Source organism: Podarcis gaigeae, assembly GCF_964106915.1.
Source record: "Podarcis gaigeae genome assembly, chromosome: 17".
NCBI classification, from domain to species: Eukaryota; Metazoa; Chordata; class Lepidosauria; order Squamata; family Lacertidae; genus Podarcis; species Podarcis gaigeae.
This window is the reverse complement of record NC_139694.1, coordinates 36,867,694-36,895,688: the sequence shown is the minus strand read 5'-3', so window position 1 is coordinate 36,895,688 and position 27,995 is coordinate 36,867,694. Positions and strand designations below refer to the sequence as shown.

Below are 27,995 nucleotides of genomic sequence, written 5' to 3'. Positions count from 1 at the left end.
TTTTTTTGAAACTTTAATAATTATTTTTTTTAAAAAAAAGAGAAACCTTCTGACCCACCCAGCAGCAGCAACTTGCTTTTCTTCCTTATTAGCCCCAGAAGGGTTTGTCTCAGTAGGTCAGCCTGGTGCTACCCGCTGCTGGGATGGAATGAAACCCATGTTTGGGCCAGAGCCCAGGAGAGAAGGAGGCAGTGCAGCCAATCTTCCTCTTCCTGCCTTCTGCAACCTTGTTCCCAGCACCCGTGCCAGCCCCTTATCTGCAGAGGAGGGGACTGCGTGGGGAGCGATGATCTCATTCTGCAGACCTCCAGAGACCGTGACTTGATGGGCCAGATAAAGTCCCCACTGCTTCCTTTGATGGCTCTACTGAAGGATGTGGGAAAAGGGGTGGGAGAGATGTTGGAAGATAGGCAGCCTCCACCACCAGCACTTCAAGGGCGAGCGAGAGCCAAGGCTGTCCTTGGACAGAGTCTCCAGGAGTCCCCTAACAGCTCTGGCAAAGGAAGCATGTTGTGTGTGGGATGAGATGAGAGAGTGCTAAGAATCAGGGTCCCTGGAGAGAGTTGCTGTGTCCCAGCTGGGGAGATGGTGCTCTTTTTCTTCTTCAAGAAGCAGAGCAGCAAGTAGATGTCAAGAAGCACTCCCGTAGAGCAGGGGTGGCTAACCTGCTTTTCTCCGCCTGATGTTGTTGGATTCCAACACCCATCGCTCCCTCCCAGGCAGCATGGCCAGTGGGAGTGGTAATGGGAGTTGCAGTCCAACCACAGGCCAGCCACACGAATGGAGAGTATTGCCAGCACAACCTGGTACCTACAAGTCTTGTCTCATAAACACTTCTGCCCATTTCCCCTCCTTGCTGGTTTTTATCCCTCTCAAAATCCACCTGCTTCACGAATCTTTATCTTGAACTGAAAAATAGCTTACGTACACATAACTGCATTTGTGCAGACCTGTATATCTCAGTAACCTCCCCTTACCTCTGCCCACTGCTAAAATGTAGGCACTAGACAGTAAGCTCCTTGGGGCAGGGACCTGCTGTCTTTCTTCTGTTTTCCATGTGCAATGATAGCGCCATAAGTAAATATTTATAATAATCTCCAAAATGCTTTGGAACTCTGAAGAATGCGAAGTTGGACTGAGGTGTCTGGCATCTGAAAAAGTAGGCTATAGCTTACAAATTGTTTTGTTGTGCTTTTAGGAAAAAACAGGGTTGGTCCAGACTGGTGTTTCATTGTGACAGCATTCTGCAAAACGTTATCAATACAATAATATTGCATTAGTATGGATTTATTCTGCTTCATTAGATGTTCTAGAATGCTTCCCCAGGGCTGCCGCAGGATCAATGGCCAGACAGACTGTAGCACAACAAAAGCGGGACAACGCCGCCCGCCCCCATGTTTGTAGTATGAGAAATTTCAGCAGGAGGTTACAAGATATGAACTGATTGGAAATGAAGTAGTCTAACCACCCCAAAACCTTTATAGGCACCAATAGTATTGAAAGAGGGGTCATATATGACTGCCCCAACAGCACCATGAGTACAAATAATCATGGATGCATAATAAAGGGCATCAGGAAGGCCCTTAGTTTAAAGGTTTTATTGGACTGAGACTTTGAATGCCTACAACTCACATTTAACTTGTGTGGTTTTTTTCCTGGAAGGATATCAAATTTTTAGCTTTGATACTAGAATCAACAGCTTTCCTTGTTGGTGAAATTGTGGGAAAAGTAGGATCTGGGACGCTGGCATTTGTGAGTACAACTAGGCACAATCCGGGAAGCCTCCTACCGCTTCACTGATGTTAATCTTCCTCACCCAAAAGTGGCTTTCAGAGGAGAATGGGGTCTTGGGTTTGTTTTTTTCTTCTTATAAGTAGCTTCATCACAAGTAATGTATATTTTGCCCCTAAATGGTATTATTTCCATGGTGTGGTTCTAGAGTCAGTTATTATTACTGCTGCTTCATATTGTAACCAGTTTGTTGGTTTTAAGGCTCCTTTATTGCAATTTTGGTGTTTTGTCTGTTATTGTAAGCTGTCCACGTTGAATGAAGGGCAGGTATGCAGCATAAACTATGTTCCTTGGTGGACTGTGTTTAGTCAGGAGAGCAGGTCTATTGTAGCTGAACATGTCTCTACCTTCCCCACTCCTTTTTACAGGAATCATGTGTCTTCATGATCCATTTAATTTCGCACAAAAATTACTGAAGGCACTTGAAGAAGCCGGCATTCTACTGTGGAAGCTCCTCACAGGCAGCCCAAGCCATGCCATAGCTGGAACTTGCCGAAGACAAAACTCACTCACACACCTCTGTTGTTAACACAAATTAGTATATATATTTTCCCCTCTGAAACAAATTTAAACCCCCAAAGAGCAGGGCATCAATGGAAGCTCAGTGGCAAATTTACAAAGCCAGTGAAGAGTCGACAGGGTGCGATATCTCTGCTCAAGGTCAGCATGCATCCCCTCCTCTTTTTTTGTCTCCTATTGTGATGCTTTAGAGATGGGAATGAATATACCCATAGAAAGGGAGCATTAGGAGATGTACAGGGAAGCGAATTTGGGCCAGTGCATTACAGGATGGATTTTGAGGTGTAGATAAATTAATTCCTTGCATGCATTAGAAGATGGGTGAATGGTGAGGTGCCAGGATGAAATAGGAGTCGGTGGAAAGTAGTCCAGTTGTAGATCACGAGATGGCTTCGGGTGGCCTGCCTAGTGCAGGGATAGGGAACATGTCCCCCTCCCCCCGCCTCCAGCTCCCATAATCCCTGACGATTGGCTATGCTGGGCAGTGCCAGTGGGAGTTGGGAGTCCAACAAAATCTGGAGGGCCACAGAATCCCTAGTCCACACCTAGCTATCCAACTATAAGCGTCTGCTTATAGTTGGAATCCTTTCAATATAATGATAAGCCAAGTGGACTCTGGTCTGACGCTCACTGAGAGTGGTAGGGCACAAGGCAGAGAGGCCAACAGGAGGTGAAGTCAGAGCCAATGACAGGCAGAGGTGAATTAATTCCAGGTCCGACCCTTTGGGTTACAAACGGAGTATATAATAAAGGAGATTAGTTGTGCCTTAACTGTTAAAGAGATCCTGAGTGTGCATGTTTGCTTTGTAAATTGAAAGACATTGATGGATGTTTCCCCTTTTTTCAGTAGATCGTTCAGGACAAAAGTCGCTTCACTGCGGTACAAATGTACAAACTGCCCTGCTCAGCAACTAATTTTTAACGGGTCGGTTTAGACAGTCAGCAGAAATGAATGGATAGGTGTTTTTTTCCTGGATTGAACAACACTGCAGGTGGGAGTGGCGTGCCTGAGTGCAGCGTTCCCCAAGGTGAAGGAGTGCCAAAACAAAACTCCATGTCCCACAACAGGCAAGCAGTAGTGAGCAGCTGAGATGTACATGGAACAACTTTTCCCCAAATCTCTACTGATAGCCACACTGATAGCCACTCTTGGCTTGCCGGGGGGTGGTATGTGTGTGTGGGACAGACAGGACAGCTGAGATACATAATAGGGCGGATGACTATTAGGATTGCCATTTGCATTGCAGGCAGATATACAGGAACAAAGGGAGAATTCAGGATGGGGTGACCGACTTAAAACGGCAGGGCCCGTTTACCATATACATGACAAATAGGGTGGGTGGAAGCACTATTTCTCACAAGCATAAAACTTTTTGCATTTTTCTTTTTGCATTTGTACATGTGTTTCGCTAAGACAAGAAGGGAGGCACTGTGCAAAGGTATGTGCTTTGGGTATGATGGGCCAATTCACCAGTCTGGAGGTGCAGAGGACAGGTGCTCATTATGAACTTCTTGTTGTCACGCAATCCAGGCTGCAGGGGACGCATCTGACCACACGCAGAGCACTCATCCGACTTATTCCACAGGGGAAACATAGCTGTGAGGGCAGAAAAGCAGGTGCAGATACTCCTGTATGTAAGGTACGCAAATGAGCTGAGCATGCTTAGCCAAATAGACAAGAGAATGCGGTTAGAGATAGTTGGACAGCAGCAATTTACAGATGGGCAGAGGGATCAGTAGCTCGCTTCCATCTATGGCTTAGTAGGTGGAGGGACTGCACAAAAATCTTCTTTCATGCATAGGAAACAGTGGATGTCAGAGAGAAGGGTTGTCCTTCCGTTGGTTCTTCATCGCCCGAATGTAACATAAATACCTTGCATGCGGAAGGTCCTGGGTTCAACCCCCAGCACCTCCAGAATGACCAGAAAAGACCTCTGGTTGGAATCCTTGCAAGCTGCTGCCAGTCAGTGTAGCAAATGCTGAGTGGTCTGACTCGGTGTGAGACAGCATCCTGTGTTCCCTTGCATGGACAGCAAATGTTCCCACCACCTGCTCCCCGATAGGGAAGCATTCGGCCCTAGCATTTCTCACCTGCGGTATGAAGTGGCAGTATCAGCCTAGAAAAGAGCTTGACTGCTTTATCACCACCTCATCCGCTGCTTGGGGGAACTACCTCATAATATATGTCTTCTCTGCTGACGAGCTGCGGGATCAGAGCACCCTCCCGTTGTTATTCTTTTCTCCTGTTCTTCCAAGGCGCCCATGCTGCAAGCAGTTAATACACGTGCTCCAAAAAATTATCAAGAGAGATGTGCCCTCCTTGTTTATTGGTCCCAGAGTCACTGTACATGAATGTCGTGGGTTGTTGTGTGGTTGTAGGGCTCTTTACCCCAGTGCAGAGACAACCCCCGGGGAGCCATGTGGGGCAGGAGAAGCCTGTGGAGGAAAGCCTGGTGAAGAGCCTAGAAGGTGTGGATTGGGTCCAAAAGGGAGCAAATGTCCTGGCAACATCATGGGGCTAAGAGTATAGAGGGCAGCTGCTTCTTCCCCCATCAGAGGCGCTGGCATCAACTCCAGGGGGGTTGGGGTGGACATGGCAGCTTCCCCAGAATTCCCCTTGCGCTTTTTGGACTTGGCTGAAGAGACTTTGCGGTTCCGGGTCTGGATCCCATCCTTGCGCATTGCCAAGGGACGATTCACCTGGAAGGCAGAAATGGAGCCGTGAGCGAGCGTGAGAGCAGTGCCGCAGAGTGGTCGAGAGCCAGCAAGCAGAAGGAATCACAGGAAGATCATAGAGTAAAGAAGAGGCTAGAGCAATAGCTGTTTGCAGAGCAGGTGCATGGTTCAGAGAGAGGGCAGAGAGGCGCGGGGCTGGCTATGGAGCCATACTAACTCAGAAGTAAACCCCACCGGATTTCACAGGATCACTCTCAAGGTAGAGGGCCTTCTCGGTCATGGCACTCTCCCTTCAGATGTCAAGGAAATAAAGAATCACACAACTTTTAGACGACATCTGAAGGCAGCCCTGTATCGAGAGGTTTTTAACAGTTGATGTTTTTATTTGGTTTGTAGCTATACTGTCAGCCACCCAGAGTGGCTGGGGAAACCCAGCCAGATGGGTGGGGTATAAATAATAAAATTATTATGAATAATTATTATTTTGTTTGTTTGCTTGCTTGCTTGCTGTAGTGCAACATAATGCTATCCAAGGAGTAAACAGAGATGGGGTGTGTGTGCGTGTTGCAGAAGCATGTATGCATGTGGCAGCTGGCAGATCCACAGCCTGAGGCAATTGCCTCATCCTGCTTCCTGGCCATGACAGCTCTGCAGGAGAAGCTACAGGGTAGGCACCCCCAGGGTCTGAGGACGATGGGAGAGGCACATCCTTGGTCTGGGAAAAGGGTACTGAAGGTGCTCCCTTTGGAGCAGTATAAAGTCACCCAAATTTGAGTCCTCAAGGCAACATGGGAATGGCAGAAGCCTACCAATTTGTTCTCAAACATATAGGGGTGGGGGTCAGATTTATTTTCCCCAAAAAGGCAAACTAGGAGGGAACACGTTCTTTTAAAATCCATGGGTGTATCCAATTAAGTCTTACTTAGAGTAGACCCACTGAAATTAAGGGGCATTAAGTTAGCCAAGTCTATTCATTTACATGGATCTGCTCTGGGTACGACTGGACACAACACTATGTACCTTTTATCAAATAAAACACTCAGGGCTTATCCACACGTAACTTTTGTCCTGTTCTTTCCAGGTACATGTCTGCACTTAAAAGCTTCATGTCCAAGCACGTGTCATTTTCTCCCCCGCCCCAAGCTTTCCCCACAGAAACCCGCTTTTTAGCTCTCAATTAGAGCAAACAACAATTTGGGCTTTCCACAGATTGCCATTTGCTCTGATTGAGCTTTAAAGAGCAGGTTTTTGCAGAGAAAGTTTGGGGGCAAAGAAAGGGGGGATTTGCTCGGACACGGTGCATAAGCCCTTAACCTTCTGCTTATTCTGAAACAACACAGAACAAGGGTGAAAACACTTCAGAAAGCCAGAAAGAATAGGGAGGACAAGAATGGGAAGGAAGGCATGTTGATGGAATAGGTGGACGAGGCAGCTTCACGAAGTGTCTGGGCCATATAAATTGCTGTTAGGAGCTACAGGTGGTCCAGGCAGCCGAAAACAGGTGAGCAAAGGGGGAAGCCTCTGCAGGTTCCCTTCTGAAAACATCTTCAGAAGAAGAAGCCATCATGTTTAAGTAATAAAGTATAGTTTGTCAGGATGGCTCGTTCAAGGCAATGGCACGCATTTATGGCAGTGCCAGGTTTTGAACAGCAGACTTCCTGTTTCAGTGCTCATGCAGCCTTGTCCACAGTGCCGTACCGTTTCTTGTTATCCTGTCCACCAGCTTGCAGACAGAATTTGACAGCTATCACAGCACGCTAAACATCTGCATTCTGAAAACGTTAGCATTTGGGGAGGTGTTTAATGACACAAATGGGTTTTCTCAGTTCTAGGGAAATGCAGATTTTGAAGTTAGTTGCATGCACTTATTTGGTGTGGCAGGTCTACTAGCCAAAAGAGCCCTTAAGTCACTTATTATATGTCGCTTTTATCGATCTAAAGTCAGCTTTCAATACAGTCCCAAGACATGCATTGTAGCAAAAATTGGAAAAGAGAAATATAGACCTCTGTCTATTATTTCTAATCAAAACATTATATACTGACACATCAATACAAGTAAAGGTGGATCTGGGTGGCTATCTCACCACTAGAATTAAGACCATTACTGGAGTCAAACAGGGATGCATTTTGGCACCTTTCCTGTTTAATTTTTATATTAATGACATGGTTAAAGAACTGGAGGGCCTACAGTTTGCTCCTGTCGCAATTCTCGACCAAAAACGCTCAGTTTTATTGTATGCTGATGACCTAGTACTTGTATCTAGAACCCAGGTGGGGCTGGGATGGCTGCTTGTGAAATTAAGTTCATATTGCACGAGGAATGCTTTATCTTTCTATAAACTTAACATAAAATCAGTGTAATGCTTTTTATCCATTAAATGGGTGTTTGCGAGAGAGAAAGAGAGAGAGCAAGAGAGAAGCAAGCAAGCATTCATGAGATAATCCTGAGGCTGTTTATCAAGACACTCCAGATCCAGTTTTCTGGACACAATCACACTGAGATGCCCTTATTCCATCAACCAAACGCCCTACTGCCTTTGCTTACATTGTGCAGCTTGAAATAGAGACCGCAGGCATTGCATACAGGTTCTCCGTTCACGTTTCGGCGCCAGAGGGTGGTGGTGGTCGTCTGGCAGTTACTGCACTGGGTGCCAGCTCGCTTGCTGACAATCTGCATGGTTGAATATGATGAGGGTTGTTACATACAGCGACAAATGGAACCTGCAACAAACCATTGCAGGGAGTCCAGCCATGCCACTCCATTCCCCTACCTACCCATTCCTGCCCACCCCGTCAGTCAGAATTCCATGCCCCCATGTTGGTATGGGAAACTGTCGTGTAACGGGCCAATGACCGTAATAAAGATCAATCCAATCCATGCCCCCCCCCACCAGAATGTACCTCTGCAAACCTCAATGTTGCACTGAACATAAAAATATATTACCAGACGTTTCTTTGGCCGGATGAGAGGCCTGTTCTGCCCATTCATCTTGTGGTAGAGCCCACAGGCATTACAGAGGTAGTGACCAGTGCCATCCCTTCGCCACAGTGGCGTGGCTGTGGCTCCGCAATTCACGCACTCTCGCGCCTCTGAGGAAAGAGATGGGGACAAGCAGTCAGTGGGGAAGTGGCAGAATAGCTCAGAAGGGGGCGGGCATGAGGCCCTTCACTTTGAGGAGATGCTACTAGCAGCATGAAAGCGCAAGAAAGACGTCAAGAACAATGATTCGTCAGAACCTGGGTAGAGGAATATTAATTCATTTACATAATGGGTAAAGGAAGCCAATCTTTGCATATCCAATAAATGCTGCTAGAGCTTAATCTCCATTATGGATCCATCTTGGCCTATAAGCTCATCCTAGAACCTAAGAGGTCAGCTCCAGAACGTGTTTTCAATGCCAGAGTCCAGATCTGGAACCTGTAAGGTCATAATTATTGTGCCGCTAAACATATGCAGAGTATAATGTGGGAAAGAAATACGTTCTACATTTAATGAGCAGAACTTTGCAGCTCAGAGGTGGCAGTTCATGACCACGATTAACCGACAGGCACACTAGAATTTTATAGATTTGCGCTTCTCCTAATCACATTTTTTACGCTAACTGTGTCTTGCAGTTGCCTCCGGTAAACAGCTTCATGGTTAGTCAGCTCTGACGTCCAACCAGCACAAAAAAAGTGCTGATCAGCTGGGCCGGCTAGAGCACATAAACTCTTTCAACATCATGGCCAAACTCCCCAATGGGAAATGTCATCTGAGTGATCCACACATTGTGCATTTAAATATTCACATTAGGACTGAAATGAAAAAGCATTTTGGTACAAATTTTAAACTTTGGTACAAAACCTTAACAAATTTGAAAATGCACAATCTGTCTCTCCAGTCTGCACCGTTTTACCAAGGTGTTTTTGTTTTACAGGCAGGGGAGCTTTTGAAAGAGGTTTGGAGTGGTGCAGTCCATTGTGTCATATCGTTCCCGCTTTGCTCCGCAGCCCATGTGATGGTCCCCAGCAAAAATCCTCACCAGTAGGAGAGAGCTGTGTTGCCCCCCGTAATTTAGGGGAATACCCAGCTGTCAGTGGACTCCCAGATGGCTGGAAGTATCCAAAGTCCTGCCCCATTGCGTAAGCTGCTCCAGTCGGGGTTCCCAAAGGCAGCAGTTCAGCATGGGTGGGGCTCATCCGCTCCGTCTTCAACATCTCCAGGTATCTGGGGCTCCCCTTGTCATCGGGGCTGAGGTCCTTGGGCGAGGGAGGTGCTTGGAGGGTCTGATATGAGGCCGTGGCAGAGGTGTAGATTGGGAGTCCAGCGTGGGGCTTTCCAGAAGAACTGGAGACCCAAGCTGCTGTGCTGTAAGGGTGCCCATCCACCCACTGCAAACCATTGAGGACGGGATACAACTGCCGCACTGTTGGAGAGGAAACAAAAGGAAACATTAAGTAGGGTGTGCAGGTGTTCAGGGCAGTCGGCCTACGCTAAAGTTGGCCAAGCAGGCTCTGCTGGATCAGAATAAGGGGCTCCTTTATTTGGTATCCTGTTGCCAGCAGCGGTCAGTTACATGCTTCCAAGAAGCCCACAGTCAGGCTATAGGGACAGCCTCGCTCCTCTCACACGCACGCACCAGTATTCAGAAGCATGCAGCCTCTTGTCCTGTTCTGGTCCCATGGAGGTCTCCGCAGGGCTGGAGGGCAGGTGGTGCAGCACCACGGAGAGCTCCCAGACTCTGTTCACTCCATACATTTAAAGGACATGGGTTCCCCCACAAGAAGTCTGTGAGCTGTAGTTTGTTCAGGGTGCTAATTAGGCTAACCAGGCCTCTTCATTTGGTCCATGGCCACCTGTCACATGACATCCAGCACAGCTCAAGCCGTGGTGCCAAATTCAAAAGGATGAATCACGCATGGGTTGATTTTTTTTTCAAATGCAAGCCATGGTTGTAAAGGAAGAATTGGGAGTCAGTTCTTCCTTCCTTCCTTTACTTTTATTTCATAAAAATTATTCCTTCCTTGACTGCAAGGAAAAACCTCAAAGCGGTTTCCTTTGCTGCTGCAAGTTTAAAATTGAACTACATGATGTAATATGACATCAAGTGATTGACTGGTGGGTGGACCTTTCAAAGATGGGCCAGTTTAGGATACAGCCCTCTGGCTGGATCCACATTCCCACAGTGAGGACTGTGAATGGCCATACAATGCCTAGATTGCAATCTTAGCCATGTCTACTCTGAAATAAGTTCTACTGAATTAAGTGGGGCTGGGTACCTTTTGTGGGGCGTATGGAAAACTGGGGTTTCGGGAAGGTAATGGAACAGAGTATCTTGAGAAAGAGCATGACAGTCTGTCAGGAACCCTGAATAGAAGCAGCCCACAACGTTGATGGTTTTTTTTAATTGTAGGTTTGACATATACTTTTAATATTTGCAATGTGAAAACACAACGGTATCACTGTAAGCCAATCAGCCAGAAATTCTGAGAATGAGGCGGCTACAGAGATGCCCTGGCACATTACTTTTGCCTCCAAAGTAATAGTAAAAGTCCCTTTGAGTGCACAGAGGACCTTTGCCAAATATAGCATACCCATCTATGATTCAAAAGGGTAATTATAAGGGCAGGCAGAGGGAGGTTGGGAGGGTATTGGGATCAGCTGCTTAGTATGTTTAAAGGTATGTCCTCTTGCAATCACTGTATTGCAATCACTCCTACCTGGAGAGTGTCTGTAGGATTCAGACATACGAGAGAAATAGGTGGGCATGGCCCCAGCATCAACACCTTCTGAAGCAGGAAAGAATAGGTCTGCGTCATCATTTGCTTGCAAATGGGGATGCTCAAAATACTGGGGGGCAGAATCTTCATTCCCCACAGTAGAATAATCCATTGTCCGCTCTTATTTAGAATCTTCCTCTGCAGATGACAAAACCTGCAATGAATTTATTCTTTTTAAGCATGGCACATGAGACAAGGAGAGTCCAGATTCCTGACTGAGAAGTGAATGAGATCTAGTACATTGCTAGGGCCTAGTGATTAGAACCAGCATTCATGAGTTTTATCTTGGTTCGCCTTTACTTCCAGAACACTCTGCAGCAGAGGTCGACAACGTGATTGGAGGTGTAAATAAGTGAATAAACCATATTTCCTAAAGCACAACAGTTTCCATGTGTCTTCTACCTATTCTCCAAAGGTACACAGGCCCTGTGTGTGTGCCTCTAATCCCATGTGCTCTTGCCACCAGTTGGCAGAGAGAGAGGCAGGCACTGGGCTTTTGCAACACTATTTATCCGGTGATAAATATATTTATGTTCCTCTTCTTCTGGCAGCTGTTCTTGGTAGTAGATGTGGCAGCCAATTCCTGAGCATGCCAGTTCTTAGATACCTAGCGGCTCTATTGCTGGCAACCAAGCTACTTCAGACCAAGATCAGTTTGAAGTTTGCCCCGTATTGCATTTTGGACTTCGTGAGGTGACCTGATAATCCCACTTCAAAGCCCATAGTGCAGTATCCAGACTGCACACAAAGGATGAGAGAGTGTGAGTAATAATAATAGCAAATAAAATATAATATTAATGCTGCTTTGCTCATTAATTTACCCCCTTTCAACTAAAGCTGAGCCAAAATTTCTCAGAAGACATTTTTCTGAGAAAATTCCATCCCAGAAAAAAAAGGCAATTCTTCAGAAATGTTATCTGAATATCTCCACACACAGAGGGAGAGGGAGAGAGAGAATCAACCATTTCTTCCTTCCCACAGTGTCCCAGAACGATGCCAGGCCTGGGGCATTATGGGGTGTGCAAAATGGTGGTCAGGCTACCTAAGGAGGTGCTCTTACTGCCGCTTGCAGAAGCAACGATAACAAGCTGTGCTACTGGCACTTCTTTTTGGTCAGTTAAGTATTGCCAAAATGGAGGATCTGCATTACACAAAAAGAAGAATCAAAGAGGGGATCCAATTCGCACAACATTGTAATATGCTAGTTCATATGTTCACACAAATGTAGAAATAATTACTGTAATAGAAATAGAATACATATCAACATTGTGGGGAACACAACAGGTGACTTTTGCTGCCTGCTCCATCTGCTGACCAGGCACTACTAACTGCTGGTGGACCATGTCAAGGCCTCTGCTGTTCTCTCTTATCCTTAAATCAAACTTTGACTTCAAAGAGAGGATTGTCTTTTGTAAAGCACAACACATCCTGCACCAACTAAGTTACACTCAGTTAGACTCATTGAGATTAATGGACCAAAGTTAGTCATGTCCATTATTTCCAATGGGTCTATACCAAATAGGACTAACATTGGCTACAAGCCAAGCATTTCTAACCAGCTCTAGGTTTTAGAGTCTAGAATCACATCTGTAAATGTGTGCCTCTGCATGTTCAGTTCTCCACCCGGCAGCCACATTGGAACTGAAAAATAAAAGGAAACCGGTGTGACTGCATAAGGAGCTTACAGATGAGCTGAGAGTCAAGAAGGGCATGTATAAGAAATGGAAGAAAGGGAAATCGGAAAGGAGGAGTATACATGAGTAGCCAACAGTTGCAGGGGGAAATCAGGCTGGCTAAAGCTCAGAATGAGCTCAGGCTTGCAAGAGAGGTAAAAAATAATAATAAAGGTTTTTTTGGCCACATGGAGGAGGGAGCATGCTTGTTTTCTCCTGCTCTTGAGGGTAGGACTCGAACCAGTGGCTTCAAGTTGCAAGAAAGGAGATTCTGACTAAACAATAAGAGCTTTCTGATGGAAAGAGCTGTTCAGCAGTGGAACAGCCTCCCTCGGGAGATGGTGGACTCTCCTTCCCTGGAGAGGTTGGATGGCCATCTGTCAGGGATGCTTGAGCTGAGATTCCTGCATTGCAGGGGGTTGGACTAGATGACCGTGGGGGGTCCCTTCCAACTCTAAGATTCTATGATTATGCAGTGCCTAAAACGGGGTGGAGATAGAAATTGGAATGATTTCAGAGTGGGAACGAGAGGAAAGTGTCAGTACAGTGGTGCCTCGCAAGACGAACAGAATCCGTTCCGCGATTCTCTTCGTCTAGCGGTTTTTTCATCTTGCGAAGCAAGCCCATTGACGGCTTAGCGGATTAGCACTATTAGCGGCTTAGCGGCTTTTAGCGGCTTAGCGGATAAGCAGATAAGCGGCTTAGTGGCTTAGAAAAAGGGGGGGAGGGAAAAAAAGTCGGAAAAACTCGCAAGATATTTCGTCTTGCGAAGCAAGCCCATAGGGAAATTCGTTTTGCGAAGCGCCTCCAAAACGGAAAACCCTTTCGTCTAGCGGGTTTTCCGTCTTGTGAGGCGTTCGTCTTGCGGGGCACCACTGTATGCCTTTCAACCGATGTCAGCGACTGGGCTCAATAACTGGTTCTGCCCCGACTGAGCTAGGCGACTGGAGCACTTTCAGAGACCTTCCAGTTCTGGAAAGCAGGTCTCAGTGCCCTGGACTCACAACTGTGCATTGTGAGCACCAGACTCAGCAGAGTATAAATAACGCGGAAGCTAGCTGTGATGCATAACTCCTTTTATTTCCAATAGCTACTACAAACTAACGAACTACCGGCTTGCATGAGTGTCACAGCTCCCACTCAGCCATCTAGTCACTACATAGATAAGACTCTCTCCACACACAGAGTCAGGCAGTCAGTCAGTCAGGAGCGGAAGAGGAGAAGAGCAGTTTCTGCCCCCTCCTTTCTCAAAACATCAGATCAGGAGATTCTCACAATGGGAGGGGGTGAAAATATCAAGAAAGTGGGAAGGTGGGCCAACTGTGTCCACCTGAAAAGATGTGAGATGGTATCCTACCCCATTGTGAGCCCTGGGTGTAGAAATATCTGGGCCTCCACCAGATATTTGCAACTCTATTCAAGAGATGTTTGGGATGGATTGGTGGGGAGGTGGCGAAAGTCTTGGTTTTTGCAGCCCATCCTTTACCGCTCTGCAGTGTTAAAATGGGAACACGCCATTTTGATCCCTACCATTAAAACAGTGTGGCAAAGATACATTGGGGCACAGCAACAGATTCCCATGGGATAAACAAAAAGAATTGTGTGATAAATGTAGTGCAGGTTTGGCTTGCCAATCAGAAGGTCGGCAGTTTGAATCCCCACGACGGGGTGAGCACCCATTGTTCGGTCCCTGCTCCTGCCCACCTAGCAGTTCGAAAGCACGAAGTGCTAGTAGATAAATAGGTTCCGCTCCGGCGGGAAGGTAAACAGCATTTCCTTGCGCTGCTCTGGTTCGCCAGAAGCGGCTTAGTCATGCTGGCCACATGACCCGGAAGCTGTACATCGGCTCCCTCGGCCAAGAAAGCGAGATGAGCGCCGCAACCCCAGAGTCAGCCACGACTGGACCTAATGGTCAGGAGTCCCTTTCCCTTTACCATTACCTTTAAGGCTGTTGACAGTGGAGGCCAACAGGGGCCTTGTGCTTAGATGGGAGTTGGATTTACCGTATTTTTCGCCCTATAGGACGCACTTTTTCCTCTCCAAAAATGAAGGGGAAATGTGTGTGCGTCCTATGGGGCGAATGCAGGCTTTCGCTGAAGCCTGGAGAGGGAGAGGGGTCGGTGCGCACCCTGGGCTTTGGACAGCTCTCCGCAAGCCAGGGGAGACGGGCGCAAAGTTGCGCCGATCTCCCAAGGCTTGCGGAGAGCTGCCTGCATCCCGAAGCCTGGGGTGCGCTGAACAGCGAGCTCCGGGCTTCAGGCAGCTCTCCACAAGCCGGGGGAGACCGGCGCAACTTCCTGCCGGGCTCCCTAGGCTTGCGGATAGCAGCCTGTTCTGGGGGCTGGGGTCAGGGCAGGGGAAGCTCGGGCTTCCCCCGCCCCAGCCCCGCACCTGGGGGGGAAAATATTTTTTTTCCCTTTATTTTCCCCCAAAAAACTAGGTGCACCCTATGGGCCGGTGCGCCCTATGGGGCGGAAAATACGGTAATGGGAAACCAGGTGAGAGCAGTGCTTGCAAAGCCTTTGTGGATTTGCCTCCTTTGCCCGAGGAGGGCAGAGAAGTCCAGGGTCTGTTGGAGGAACCCCTTTCCTAGTGACTCTGCAATTCACCCTTCTTCCTCTTATCTCATTCTCTAACCAGTCTCTCTTTCTCAGAAGTGACATCTTCACTTTCCTTATCAATATCAGCTTCCAGATCTGATGAGGCTCCAGGGGAAAAAAGTGTGTGGGTTATTTGAGTTTGCTTGCAGTGTGTGTCCCACGTAATAATATTGAGCGTGTGAAGCAAAGACTGGACAAGGGCGGGGAAGACCTAGGTTCAAAACCCCAGGCAGCCACAAAGCTCATGTTTGTGGAGCGGCAGGAGCAGGACTCTCTTGAGCTTCCCGGAGCTAAAATTGTGAGGCTAAAATTGGGGAGGGCTGGGGAAAGAGAAGCAATGCTTGTCACCTGAGACTCCTTTGGGGGAAACACAGGTGTCTGTATTGTTCTTGTGTTTCTCTCTTGTGCTCTGGCTAATTTCAGCTTTGGTAGTAGGGAATCAAATCAGATGCTGGAAATGTAAAGAGACTGAAGGTACATTCTTTCACCTTTGGTGGACGTGCCCAAGGATTAAGGCTTTCTGGGAGATGATCTATAATGAAATGAAAAAGGTATTTAAATATACCTTTCTGAAGAAACCAGAGGCCTTTCTCCTGGGCATGGTCGGCCAATTGGTGCCGAAGAAGGATAGAACATTTTTTATGTATGCCACAACAGCAGCAAGAATACTCATCGCAAAGTATTGGAAGACACAAGATCTACCCACCCGGGAAGAATGGCAGATGAAGGTGATGGAGTACATGGAACTGGCGGAAATGACTGGCAGAATCCGAGACCTGGGAGAAGAGTCGGTAGAAGAAGATTGGAAGAAATTTAAAGACTATCTACAGAAACATTGTAAAATTAAGGAATGTTAGAAGGATGCTGGAATGAAGTTATGTGGTTTTAGCAGTAATGTTATAAAGGAGTATGTAAAAATGGATTGTTGACAGGTGAGAATGTAAAGTTACAATATATTAAGATAAATTATTAAGATAAAAACAAAGATGGAAAGGATACAAAAAAGGGAGGTGTGAGGAGGTCAAGGAAATAAGCAAATGAAAGATAAGATATGGAAAAATTGACTTGTTTTTAATTGTTTTTATTTTTCTGTATTTTGTATTTTTTGTTTTATTTTTCTTTATTTTTTGTAATTTTTTGAAACTTCAATATATATATATATATATATATATATATATATATATATATATATATGCAGGTTTTGGTGTCCTCGGGTGTCTTCCCGTGTAAAAGTTGGGGTGTCTAGGCGACGTTTCGACGAGGTCTCACTCGTCATCTTCAGGCTGGTGCTTTCGGCTTCTTGTTACTGGACACCCCAACTTTTACACGGGAAGACACCCGAGGACACCAAAACCTGCATTCCTGTACCCGTGAAAATCTACGAAAGCATATATATATATATATATATATATATATATAATTATATATTAAAAGAGAGAATCAAATCAGGACGCCGATTTGGGGGCTGAACCAGAGCAAACAGCAACCCCTGGATAACCTGAATTGCCTTCTGTTGCACTTCAGCTTTAAAGAGCCGGTTTTTATGGACAAGGCTCGCAGGCAAAAACAGGGCACTCGGACATGGAGCTTTCAAGTGTGGACTTGTGCCCAGATAGCACAGGGCAAAAGATAAGTGTTGATAAGCCTTAAAGAAGAGGCAGTTGGCAGGCAGAGTCATCCCCTGGGCTAGTTGTAAGAAAGAAGAAGAAGAAGAAGAAGAGTAGTAGTAGTAGTAGTAGTTTGGATTTGATATCTCACTTTATCATTACCCGAAGGAGTCTCAAAGCGGCTAACATTTTCCTTTCCCTTCCTCCCCCACAACAAACACTCTGTGAGGTGAGTGGGGCTGAGAGACTTCAGAGAAGTGTGACTGGCCCAAGGTCACCCAGCAGCTGCATGTGGAGGAGCGGGGAAGCAAACCCAGTTCACCAGATTACGAGTCCACTGCTCTTAACCACTACACCACACTGGCAGGTGATTGGGGAAAGACTAAGGGGGATGGGGCAGTGCCCCATGTGCCCTAGTGGACCAGCCTCCACTGCCCCAAGGGAGCACCAGCTGCTTTCAGATCTGCTGGAAGTAGAACCGAGCAAGACCCCATTGCGTTAACCTGCCATTCAGAAGCGCCCTTCCAGCAGAGCTTGCAGTTCCTTGCCTGCCAGGTTCTTTTGGGTCTTCCTGCAGAAAACTGCATCCTCAGCTACATCTTTCTAGGACCCTGTTCCTCTGCCCTGTGAATGGCAGTTGGATCCGGTGCCAGGCCTTATCGCCCAATCTTTGCAGTGTGTTCAGTCATGGGGTACCAAAGGAAGCCTTTTGAAATCAACCTTGTACGCATGCCAGCTTCCTCTGAACGTGGGACTAGTGGCGCTGTTGTCCTCTGATTCATTTCCTCCCCCTTTGCCCCTCTGGGGCCTTTAAAGGACCTCCTCGATTCTGTTCTGTGGGAGGGGGGAATGGGGGACCGGATTCTGAGTCATAGGCTGGGCTGCGGAATTCAGATACACATTTTTAAATGTGGGTATTTGCTGTGCTTTTCTGCAGCGCTGTACCTGCTCTGCAGCCCCCTCCTGGGCCAAGGGAACTCGAGGTGGCTTACAAATCATTTTAAACCGAGCAACAAAATGACAGCAAGGCGGTACAGTGAAAACCAAATGGCTCTGGTGGCAGTGACCCAGTAGTGCTTTATTCAGCTAAGCAGAATCAACAAGAGAATGATCGGAAGACTCGTTTTGTCAGAAGTCTTTTTATTTAGGTGTTTATTTAAGTGTTAACAAGGAAGATTATGCTTTTCTGTGTATGTAAATCTGCTTTTTCTTTTTTTCTTCTTTTGTATTTTCTTCTTTTTTCTTTCTTAATTGCTTTCTTTAACTTTCTTTTTGTAATATGAGATTGTAAATTCTTTGTATATGTGTGTAATTTAAAATAATAAAGATTATATTTAAAAAAACAACAATACTGAGATTGTTTCAATTCACAGCTTTGCAGCATCTTCGGCAGCATGTCTTAATATCCATGTCTGTCTAAAAATCTGCATCTTCAGGCAGCAGCAGCAGAGAGGGAGCCTGGGGTATTTTTTAAGAACCCCAAATCCCAGGTCTTTTGCACCAGGCTTTGGAAACCCTTCCAACTCTACAGTTCTTTGATTCTATGAAACCAAGAAGTCTTCAGTTTGTTATAGTTTCCCATTTCATCTGAATCAGGAAACTATAATTAACATCTTCAAAACAGGCCAAGAGATTAAGCCAATTTAAAACCATGATTTAATACTTTGACTTGTTCTGAAGCTGTTAACCATGGTTTCCTGGTTAAATCAGGTTTGCCAAATTGTTACTCTCCAGATACAGCTGGACTACAGTTCCTTTGGCCATGCTGCCTGGGACTGCTGGGAGTCCAATAACATCCAGCGAACATCAGATTGGCAACTCCTGTGATGGTTAATGAAAAGATTTAACATTGTTTTTTGCTTGCTTGTACAAAGAGAGGAATGGAAGGAGCTCTGTGTGTGGCTGAAAGGCTCGCTCATATCTCAGCTTTCAAAGGCAAGATATGATCATCCAAACATGGTCATTATCTCCGTATTGTATTTGGGAAGCCTGAAACTGCCTATTGCCAGTCAGTGAGTTCATGGCTGAGGCTACTTTTGAATGCAAGACTTTGCAGCTCACATTCCAATACCATATAAAGGTAAAGGGACCCCTGACCATTAGGTCCAGTCGTGACCGACTCTGGGGTTGCGGCGCTCATTTCGCTTTATTGGCTGAGGGAGCCGGCGTACAGCTTCCAGGTCATGTGGCCAGCATGACTAAACCACTTCTGGAGAACCAGAGCAGCGCACGGAAACGCCGTTTACCTTCCCGCTGGAGCGGTACCTATTTACCTACTTGTGCTTTGACGTGCTTTTGAACTGCTTGGTTGGCAGGAGCAGGGACTGAGCAACGGGAGCTCACCCTGTCACAGGGATTCGAACCGCCGACCTTCTGATCGGCAAGCCCTAGGCTCTGTGGTTTAACCCACAGCACCACCCACGTCCCTCCTATACCATATATGCGCAGACAAATGTAACCCTCTCCTCAGTTGCCCCTTCTGAAAGCAGCTGTTCAAAGTGGTATGTTGGCATCTGTCCGTCTTGAGAGACAATGGAGGAGTGTGCCTTCAAGGGCAAAGTCAAACCATTGGAGAGTTACATCGCCTGCTGTGGCTGTAGAGACCGATATGGGAGAGACATGTTTTGTTGCAGCTGGGGCAGAGGACGGCATCTGGTTGTGCTGTTGCAGATACACCACAGCGTTTCTTCTCCCTGCGCTCCTCCTTGTGGTCATCTCTTCTCTGCTCACTGCTATGGATGCACAGCCAGACTGTCTGTCTCTAGGAGCTGCAGTCATCTATCAGGGATTCCCACACCGTGTGCTTGATGTTGCCAGCCTTCATGTCACATTTGCAGACATCTTTGTAATGCAGAGCTGGTCTGCCAACGGATTGGTGCCTGAAGCCAGCTCCCCGTAGAGCATGTCCTTGTGGATCTGCTAAGGATGAGCCGTCATAATGGACAGAGTCGCACATGTTCTCATCTTGTGGAACTTAGGAGAGCTTTCTATCTGGTTGAGCAGAGTCATTTTCAGCTGATGAGGTCAAAGACCTGACAAAGGCCATGCACAAGGGGCATCTCTGCTCTCGGCAATTCTCCTGCACCTGGTGCAGTGAGAAAAGCATGTCTACTGTAGACCTCTGAGCTCTAAAGCTGCATTGTGACTCAGGATAGACCCTGTCAGCGAGTGACTTCAGTCTGTTGAGAACTACAAGGGCAAAGCCTTTCCCCACAGTACTGAGCAGGGAGATTCCACCGTAGCTGTAACAGCCATGGTGGTCCCCTTTGTTATTCTACAGGGTCACAATGCTGGAGTCACACATGTCTTGTGATACTGCTTGAAATGTATGGTGCAGCTGGGGCCTAGAATCCATTGTTACTCCCCAAAATGTGTAACAGACCTTCACAACGTCACCCACTAGCAGAATGCAATCTGCACCAACCATGTGTCGTGATGGCCTTCCAAGGGCTTGGTAAATCTGGTTTTCCTGCCTCCCACCTTGGATGTCAAAAGCCCAGGTCAATGTCAAGCAGATGGCAGGCCACAGCTGCTGTGCTGTCTTCAGCTTAGCAAATCACAAGCCCAAAGGGTCTGAAATATACGCACCAGTCGTTTATGTGATTCTTACTGAGGAAGGGCCACATATCAGTGGTAGAGCATCTCCTTTGGATGATACAGAAGGTCTCAGGTTCACAGAGCCAGTGTGGTGTAGTGGTTAAGAGTGGTGGACTCGTAATCTGGTGAACCGGGTTCGAGTCTCCGCTCCTCCACATGCAGCTGCTGGGTGACCTTGGGCCAGTCACACTTCTCTGAAGTCTCTCAGCCCCACTCACCTCACAGAGTGTTTGTTGTGGGGGAGGAAGGGAAAGGAGAATGTTAGCTGCTTTGAGACTCCTTCGGGTAGTGATAAGGCGGGATATCAAATCCAAACTCTTCTTCTTCTTCTTCAGTCCTTAGCCTCTCCTGCTAGGGCTGGGATTGTTCCTTGTTTGAAACACTGGCCAGCCAGGGTAGACAGTACTAGCTGGGGCAGTAATCTGAGTATAAGGCAGCTTCCTATGTTCCTATTTACCAGGGATAATGACTAATTTCTGATATCTGTACTAGGTAAACTGCTTTTCTTAATTTCGCATTTCAGGAAATTTGTCAGTGCAAGCAGCTAAAATCAGGGTTCAGCTCCCTCCCTGGGATCTCCAGCAATTAAATCTCTGACTGGAGGTGGACAACACACCTTGCCTCTCGTGCACCTTCATATGTGTATGAACATGAACATGAAAACACCATTCAGGGCACATCTCTCTATCATTTCATACACTGCAACTGCACCTCTTGATAACATATTGTAGAAGAAGCATGTCCACCCCCACCCCCCCAGGACATCTCTAATCAAAGGACAAAAATCTGAATTTAAATAGTATAGAAGGTCCTGAAGTCAATAAGGAACATGCTGTGTTGGATTTTCAACCAGTGGAGGGCAGACTATGGCAGGGTAAATAAATGCAGGATTTATAGCAGGTCAATGAGAGACTTCAGTAATGTGTACAGTGGTATCTCGGGTTAAGAACTTAATTCGTTCCCCACAGCACCACTTTAGCTTATGGGGTCTTCTGCTGCTGCTGCACCGCCAGAGCACGATTTCTGTTCTCATCCTGAAGCAAAGTTCTTAACCTGAGGTACTATTTCTGGGTTAGTGGAGTCTGTAACCTGAAGCGTATGTAACCTGAAGCATCTGTAACCCGAGGTACCATTGTAATAATTGGGGGGGGGAGCTCAAATAGTGAACCTTCTTTTGAAAATAGGGATGTTAAAATAGAGCCTGTGCTGTATTTATCTGTGAAATATGAAATATGCCATACAGCATAGCCCCAAACAACTTATGTCCTAGGTTTTATATGAGAGAGAGAGAGAGAGTGTCTCCACGCGCATGCACAAACACACAAATACATATACAGTGGTACCTCGGGTTACAGATGCTTCAGGTTACAGATGCTTCAGGTTACAGACTCCGCTAACCCAGTAATAGTACCTTAGGTTAAGAACTTTGCTTCAGGATGAGAACAGAAATCATGCTTTGGTGGCGCGGCGGCAGGGGGAGGCCCCATGAGCTAAAATGGTACCTCAGGTTAAGAACAGTTTCAGTTTAAGAACGGACCTCCAGAACAAATTAAGTTCTTAACCCGAGGTACCACTGTATACATCAAAGCAACACTGCCAGAAACATCTATGCCACACACATCAAAGGCATCACCTTATCTCTGGGCTACACCAGTCCTTATCAGCAGGAATGAAATTTCCTTTTGAATATTTTCATTTCAACCAAAATTACAGTTGTGCCCATAGCCATTTAGTAACTCCACTCTGCACACTGCTACCAAGCTGGGCATGGGGGCCTCAGAGATGCTTCCAGAACCTTATCACCGGCTTCAGATAATTATCTGTGGGGTATTTGTTATCGGGGCACTATTGAATCACAGGCAGCAGTTTTAATCTAGCCTGAAGCCGTTCAGATGCTGCTCCCACAGAGAGACCAGCTTGCATTTCAGCCTAAAGCTTCCCCCGTTAGAAACTTCACAAGAACATGGGACCTTCCAAAGAACCCAGGTGTCCGAGAGCCTAGGCAGAAGGTAAACCAGGAGAACTTCCTGGCTTTCCTCTTTCTACTAGAGTCCATCCTCTCAGGCCCTCTGCTCCTTCCCCAACTCCATAGATCCCAAATGGAAAAGTGGGACTGAGAAGTCTTAAGAAGTCAGGAGACAAGAATGGAAAACCCAACCCACTTCCGTTTCTTGAACTCCCTTTTCCTGCCACCGTTCCATTTGGATCCTTAGCAGGACAAAAAAATAGAGGCAAATGCATTAGTCTCTGGGATCAGATGTTAATGGGAAGGTGGTTATATGGAGAGCAAAAGAAATTAACATGTGTCCCCTCCTTTCACTATATTCCATTCCTGTTTACCTGTCCTCTCTGTTTATCCATCCATCCATTTTCTTTCTACCTGTTGAGTTTCCCAGTACAAGGTCATCCTAATATCCTTTCCTCATGCAGGGGTTTTTTACCCACTCTTTTTCTGTAGACACCAGTTTCATGTGGGTTGATCCTTAGTTTTGAATCATTCTGTACAGAGTTATGTCCATCTTGGAAGCTTAAGTGTGTGTGTGTCAGTATTTCCATATTTGGTGCAGTGCAGGAACAAGAGTGTGAGCTGGGAAGTCCCCAGTTCAGAATGCACACCACACATACAAAGAATTCTCAGGACTGCAGTTTACCCCTCAGAGAACTACAGTTCCCAGGATTTTTTGGGGTTGCTTTAAATGCACGGTGTATATGCAGCCTTGGCATCCTTAAGCATGCTACACTCTCTCAGTCTCCCCACCACTGTCTGCAACATGGAGATAATATTACTGGCCTACCTTACAGGGTTAGTCTAAGGATGACTGAGATAATGCATGTGAAGAAGTTTGGGTGCTCTGATGTGCAACATTAATGCTAAAAGCACAGGAGTCTTGTGGCACTTTAAAGACTTAACAGATATATTGTAGAGATGATCCTAGTTCCAATGAAATAAATAAATTAATATTAAATGTTATTAATTGTCTTTTCCCATCCATGACTCTCAGGGTGGAATCCTCAGAACGTTGTCTTGCATGAGGAGGAGTTCATTTGGAACCAACAAGACTTCTTTAAAAGTTAGTTGGTTTCGAATAGAGATGTGACTCCCATTTTACAGATGAGAAAGTGAGTCACTGCTTGCATTTGAGATAGGGTTTTTCGAACCCAGTCCCCCCACATCGAAGGACCGACTTCCTTCCACCACACTGACCGGCTTCCTTCTCACGTATAATTCTTGGGGCATTTTTGCCATGGGAGGCTTAAGAACAGCTCAATTCTGGGTATATTTCTGTGGAAGTAAAACCTACTGCATCAAATGGGACTTCCTGCCAAGTCGCTGCACGTAGGACAGCAGCTGCTGGACTGTTTGCTTTAAATGCTCTCTAGAGTGATTGCAAAAACTCCATTGTTATTTGCTTGCATGCCGTGCATTATCATAACAGGGCAAAAGAGGATCAAATGTTCCCTTGTGGAAAAGCATGTCTATCTGTGAAGAAACTGGTTGATGTGTTTGTCTGAAACTCCAATGGTGTTGGTCTGGAACTGTGGGTGGCATGTTTTGACTCTAGTGCACAATGATTTTCTACTGCCCTGTCCCTGTCCTCTCCCCGTGCTACTTATTACAGTGGTACCTTGGGTTACAGACGCTTCAGGTTACAGATTCCGCTAACCCAGAAATATTACCTCGGGTTAAGAACTTTGCTTCAGGATGAGAACAGAAATTATGATCCGGCAGCGCGGTGGCAGCAGGAGGCCCCATTAGCTAAAGTGGTGCTTCACGTTAAGAACAGTTTCAGGTTAAGAACTGACCTCCAGAACGAATTAAGTACTTAACCCGAGGTACCACTGTACACATTATTATTATTATTATTATTATTATTATTATTATTATTATTAAAATTACTAAATTGTCCTTCACCAAAATATTACAGCGCGGTTTACAGTATTAAAATACATACCATAATAACAAGCAATAACAATAATGCCCCTCGGTTATTGTTATTTAATAATTTTATGTACACTTAAGAATAGTCCTGCGCTCTTCCCTTCCTTGCACAACACTGATCCTTTCAGCATCTTTACACAAACAGCAACCTTCCCATTTGCCTTCTCTGCAAGGTCCAGACAATTTTCCCCTTCCCCATTGTGTTCTTGCAGACACCTTTCTGACCTCGGCAGGTTCTGCCAGCCTTTGTGTTTCCCACTTGCAATACTTGCCCTGCCATTTCTCAGCCATCCCAGTGTGTTTCTCTCATGGCTTTCATGCTCATTTTTCTGCTCCTGTGATCCTGATTCACTTCATTCTCTGCCTTTTTTTTGGTAATGAAATTTGGGAGTTTGTATTTGCACTACTAGAAGTTGGTGCGAGGAACTGTAGATCTGCTCTGGGTTTTGGGTGCAGTTATTTTAACTTTCCAGCACAACTATAAATAATAGAACTCAAAACCTATCACATTTTGCCCGAGCCTATGCCTGTTTGCGTCAGAAACATGTCCCCTGCGATCTAGTGAGACCTAGGCACCAATAAGTACATGTTTATAGGATTGTGGCCTTAACTCTTTCTCAAAGGATCTACAAGGATTATTTTCTTGAATTCACTCTCCATGTTCAAAGCCCTGACCCACCATCGAATCAGACTTAGAAATTGACAAAGATTGGAAGTTGGCTCATCTATTAATCTGCTTACTCCCTCATCTCAGTTATCACAATCTGTTAGGATACCACTACTCCTTTTTAATCTGTGGAGTGATAATCACATCTAGATGTAACTTTAAAAAATCAAGTCAGCCATACACATTCCTAACAATTTATACCTCGGTCCGTTGTGTGATTGCTTTGCGTCTAGCGTTCTCGAACTCGCTGCACTTTGGCCATGCGCTGCCAGTTTTCCAACACCCTTTTCATTTGAAGAGGGGAAAGTTTGCCTTGTCTCTAGCCGACCCATGCTTCGAAATGCTCATTGTGCCAATTGGGGATTAGCCTTTGAAGCTCTTTTCAGTCCCAAAGCTCCGACATAGACCATGCAAAATAATAACGATGATGAGGATGCCTCTACCCATGTGCAGAGTGCACTTCCCTCAGCCCCAACAATACAGTAGCAGTGAAGGGCATCCAAAGCAGAGGATAAATTTTTGAGGCCAAACACGTCTCATCTTCAGCACTTTGCCCTATCCACCCGTGTTGCAATCCTGCTTTTCTGGCTACCCCATTCCTCTATCCCTATCCATTACTATTCTTAACAATTCCTCGCCTTTGTCCATTACTCAAAGAGAAATCAACAACTGTACTTCAAACAACTGGATTTTGGGCATACATTGAATCAAACTGACCTGGTGCAGAGCACAAACCTTGGCAATTTTTTGAACGCGTCTTGGTCCACGGAGCCTAGAAAACGTGGGGAAGGGCTGGGTTGACACTGGAGAAAGTGTCGCCACTTCAGCCGGTTGATCTGCCTCAACCTAGTCCTCCTACGATGTCCCAGGCTGTACTGGTGGGACAGAGAGAGAGAGAGAGACTAAAAGCAACAGGGAGGGGACCGATGACCAAAAAAAAAAGCCAGCAGCAACCACCCAAGTGATGTCTCCGCCTCCTCCAAAGGCGACCGGCAAGGAGGATGAAGAAGAGGGAGAGGGAATTGGAGGAAATACATAAAAACCCATATGCAGACCAAATAAAACCAACACCCTTCGTTTGGAAACAATTCAAGGGATAAGTTCAAGTGTATGGAGCGGGAGAATTAGAGGGCCAAAAGTTCTGGAGATTGTATCAAGGGTTGGAGGGGGAGCTGTATTTAGTGGGTTGGTGACAAGCCTGGAAACCCAAACTCCTAGATCTCATCCCAATCTATGGGGTGAATTTGGGGCCTGGGCTTGTGCAGGGAAAAAAGAGAATGTGAGACGTTAGGAAGTCAGCAATGCAAGTTCCTGTATCTTTTATGCTCTTATCTCTTGCTATTTGGATCCACCACTGCAAGATATCTTTTGCTCAGCCTTCCGTGGAAGGAGATATGTAGCTGAGCATTTTCCCCCACCCCACCCTGAGAGAAGCAGACATCTTGTTACAGCTCTTCACATGGATGGAGAAATCATTGAAGGTTGTGCAGAGAGGGGGGCGGAAAATCCTGACCACTGCTTGCCCACCTACTTGCCCGCCCCCCCGCTGTGTTTCTATATGGATCCTCAAAAGAGTAGCCAAGCATTTTGGACTATTGTAATGCGCTCTATGTGGGGCTACCTTTGAAGGTGACTCGGAAACTGCAATTAATCCAGAATGTGGCAGCTAGACTGGTGACTGGGAGTGGCTGCCAAGACCACATAACACTGGTCCTGAAAGATCTTCATTGGCTCCTAGTACGTTTCCGAGCACAATTCAAAGTGTTGGTGCTGACCTTTAAAGCCCTAAATGGCCTCGGTCCTGTATACCTGAAGGAGCGTCTCCACCCCCATCATCCAGCCCAGACACTGAGGTCCAGTCCGAGGGCCTTCTGGCAGTTCACTTGCTGTGAGAAGTGAGGTTACAGGGAACCAGGCAGAGGGCCTTCTCGGTAGTGGCGCCCGCCCTGTGGAACACCCTTCCAGCAGATGTCAATGCAATAAACAACTATTTTACTTTTAAAAGACAACTTCCCTCTTTAGGGAAGTTTTTAATGTTTGATGCTGTATTGTTTTTAATATTCGTTGGAAGCTGCCCAGAGTGGCTGGGGAAACCCAGCCAGATGGGCGGGGTATAAATAAATTATTATTATTATTATTATTATTATTATTATTATGAAAGTAAAGGCATGCGTCTGACACACATTTATAGCAAGTTTGCAGAGCACATGTTTTGCAGGACAAAGGTTCAATCTTTTGCATTGCCAGGTAGGGCTGGAAATGTCTCCTGTCTGGAAACCTGGAGAACTCTAAAACACTAGTCAGTGTACCATTTTGACAGAATTGAGCTCGGATGGACCTGTGGCCTGACTCTGTATGGCAGCTTCAGATGTGAGATTATACAGCAGGATGCCTGACCTGAGAACAAGTAGGCAGAACCATTGCTGACTGTTTTCACTTCCCAAATAATGCCACACCTTCCAGCTTTCTCTCTTTTTCTGACAACTGCCCCTGGTAAGCCGTTGGTCCTATTGTATTTGTCTTTGGGGAACCCAGTCGAATGGGCAGGGTACAAATATAGTATTTATTAATCATCATCATCATCATCAGTGTATTTTACAAGTTACCGTATTTTTTGCTCTATAAGACTCACTTTTTCCCTCCTAAAAAGTAAGGGGAAATGTGTGTGTGTCTTATGGAGCGAATGCCGGCTGTGCAGCAGAAAATCATCTTGGAGGAAGGGCCATAGCTCAGTGAGCTTTGTGTGCAGAAGGTCCCGGGTTCAACCCTTGGCAGCTGTGAGAAAGACTCATAACTGAACCTCTGGATTGCTGCTGATACTGCAAGTCAGTGTAGGGACAACACTGACTCAGTATAATGTAGTTTCATAGGTTCTGTGTTCTCAGAGCCAGTGTGGTGAAGTGGTTTAGAGCGGTGGTCTCGTAATCTGGTGAACTGGGTTCGCGTCTTACAGAGTGTTTGTTGTGGGGGAGGAAGGGAAAGGAGAATGTTAGCCGCTTTGAGACTCCTGAAGGGGAGTGAAAGGCGGGATATCAAATCCAAACTCCTCCTCCTCTTCTTCTTCTTCTTCTTCTTCTTCGAGGGGGTGATTTTGCATCTTTAGCACCAGCAACAATCCACTTGCAGCCCATGTAGAGACAATACATAATCCTGCAGGTGAAATAG

At 46.2% G+C, this 27,995-nt stretch overlaps 1 protein-coding gene and 2 long non-coding RNA genes across 5 annotated transcripts in view; 1 reads left to right on the top strand and 2 right to left on the bottom strand.

Moving 5' to 3' along the window:
- LOC310835308 overlaps window positions 1-27,995 on the bottom strand; it is a 94,140-nt gene that overhangs the window by 1,151 nt on the left and 64,994 nt on the right. Inside the window, exon 2 of the long non-coding RNA XR_014559534.1 lies at window positions 47-2,759. This is a non-coding gene — a long non-coding RNA (uncharacterized lncRNA). The remainder of the gene's footprint in view (window positions 1-46; window positions 2,760-27,995) is intronic.
- GATA1 (GATA binding protein 1) lies at window positions 2,314-26,562 on the bottom strand. Of its 3 annotated transcripts, none has more exons than XM_083719515.1 (6): window positions 25,032-26,562; window positions 10,687-10,900; window positions 9,009-9,392; window positions 7,931-8,076; window positions 7,532-7,657; window positions 2,314-5,010 (listed from the first exon to the last, which is right to left on the bottom strand). In XM_083719515.1, the coding sequence occupies exons 2-6, from the start codon at window positions 10,856-10,858 to the stop codon at window positions 4,696-4,698; spliced, it is 1,143 nt and encodes a 380-aa protein (XP_083575641.1). In that variant the 5' UTR covers window positions 10,859-10,900; window positions 25,032-26,562; the 3' UTR covers window positions 2,314-4,695. The 3 variants fall into 3 exon arrangements, with proteins under 3 accessions (XP_083575641.1, XP_083575642.1, XP_083575640.1); XM_083719516.1 differs by having other exon boundaries at window positions 25,566-26,562; XM_083719514.1 differs by having other exon boundaries at window positions 25,548-26,561.
- On the top strand, window positions 3,829-17,674 carry LOC310835248. Its single transcript, XR_014559444.1, has 3 exons — window positions 3,829-3,941; window positions 8,887-9,189; window positions 17,564-17,674. It is a non-coding gene; the product is annotated as an uncharacterized lncRNA (long non-coding RNA).

Coding starts and splice junctions, on each gene's coding strand:
- GATA1 (XM_083719515.1), bottom strand. CDS start 10,858: ATGGATTATTCTACTGTGGGGAATGAAGATTCTGCCCCCCAGTATTTT. Junction 9,393..10,686: donor ATCCTACAGACACTCTCCAG/GTAGGAGTGATT, acceptor CCTCTCCAACAG/TGCGGCAGTTGTATCCCGTC. Junction 5,011..7,531: donor TCTATTTCAAGCTGCACAAT/GTAAGCAAAGGC, acceptor TCTGCCTTCCAG/GTGAATCGTCCCTTGGCAAT.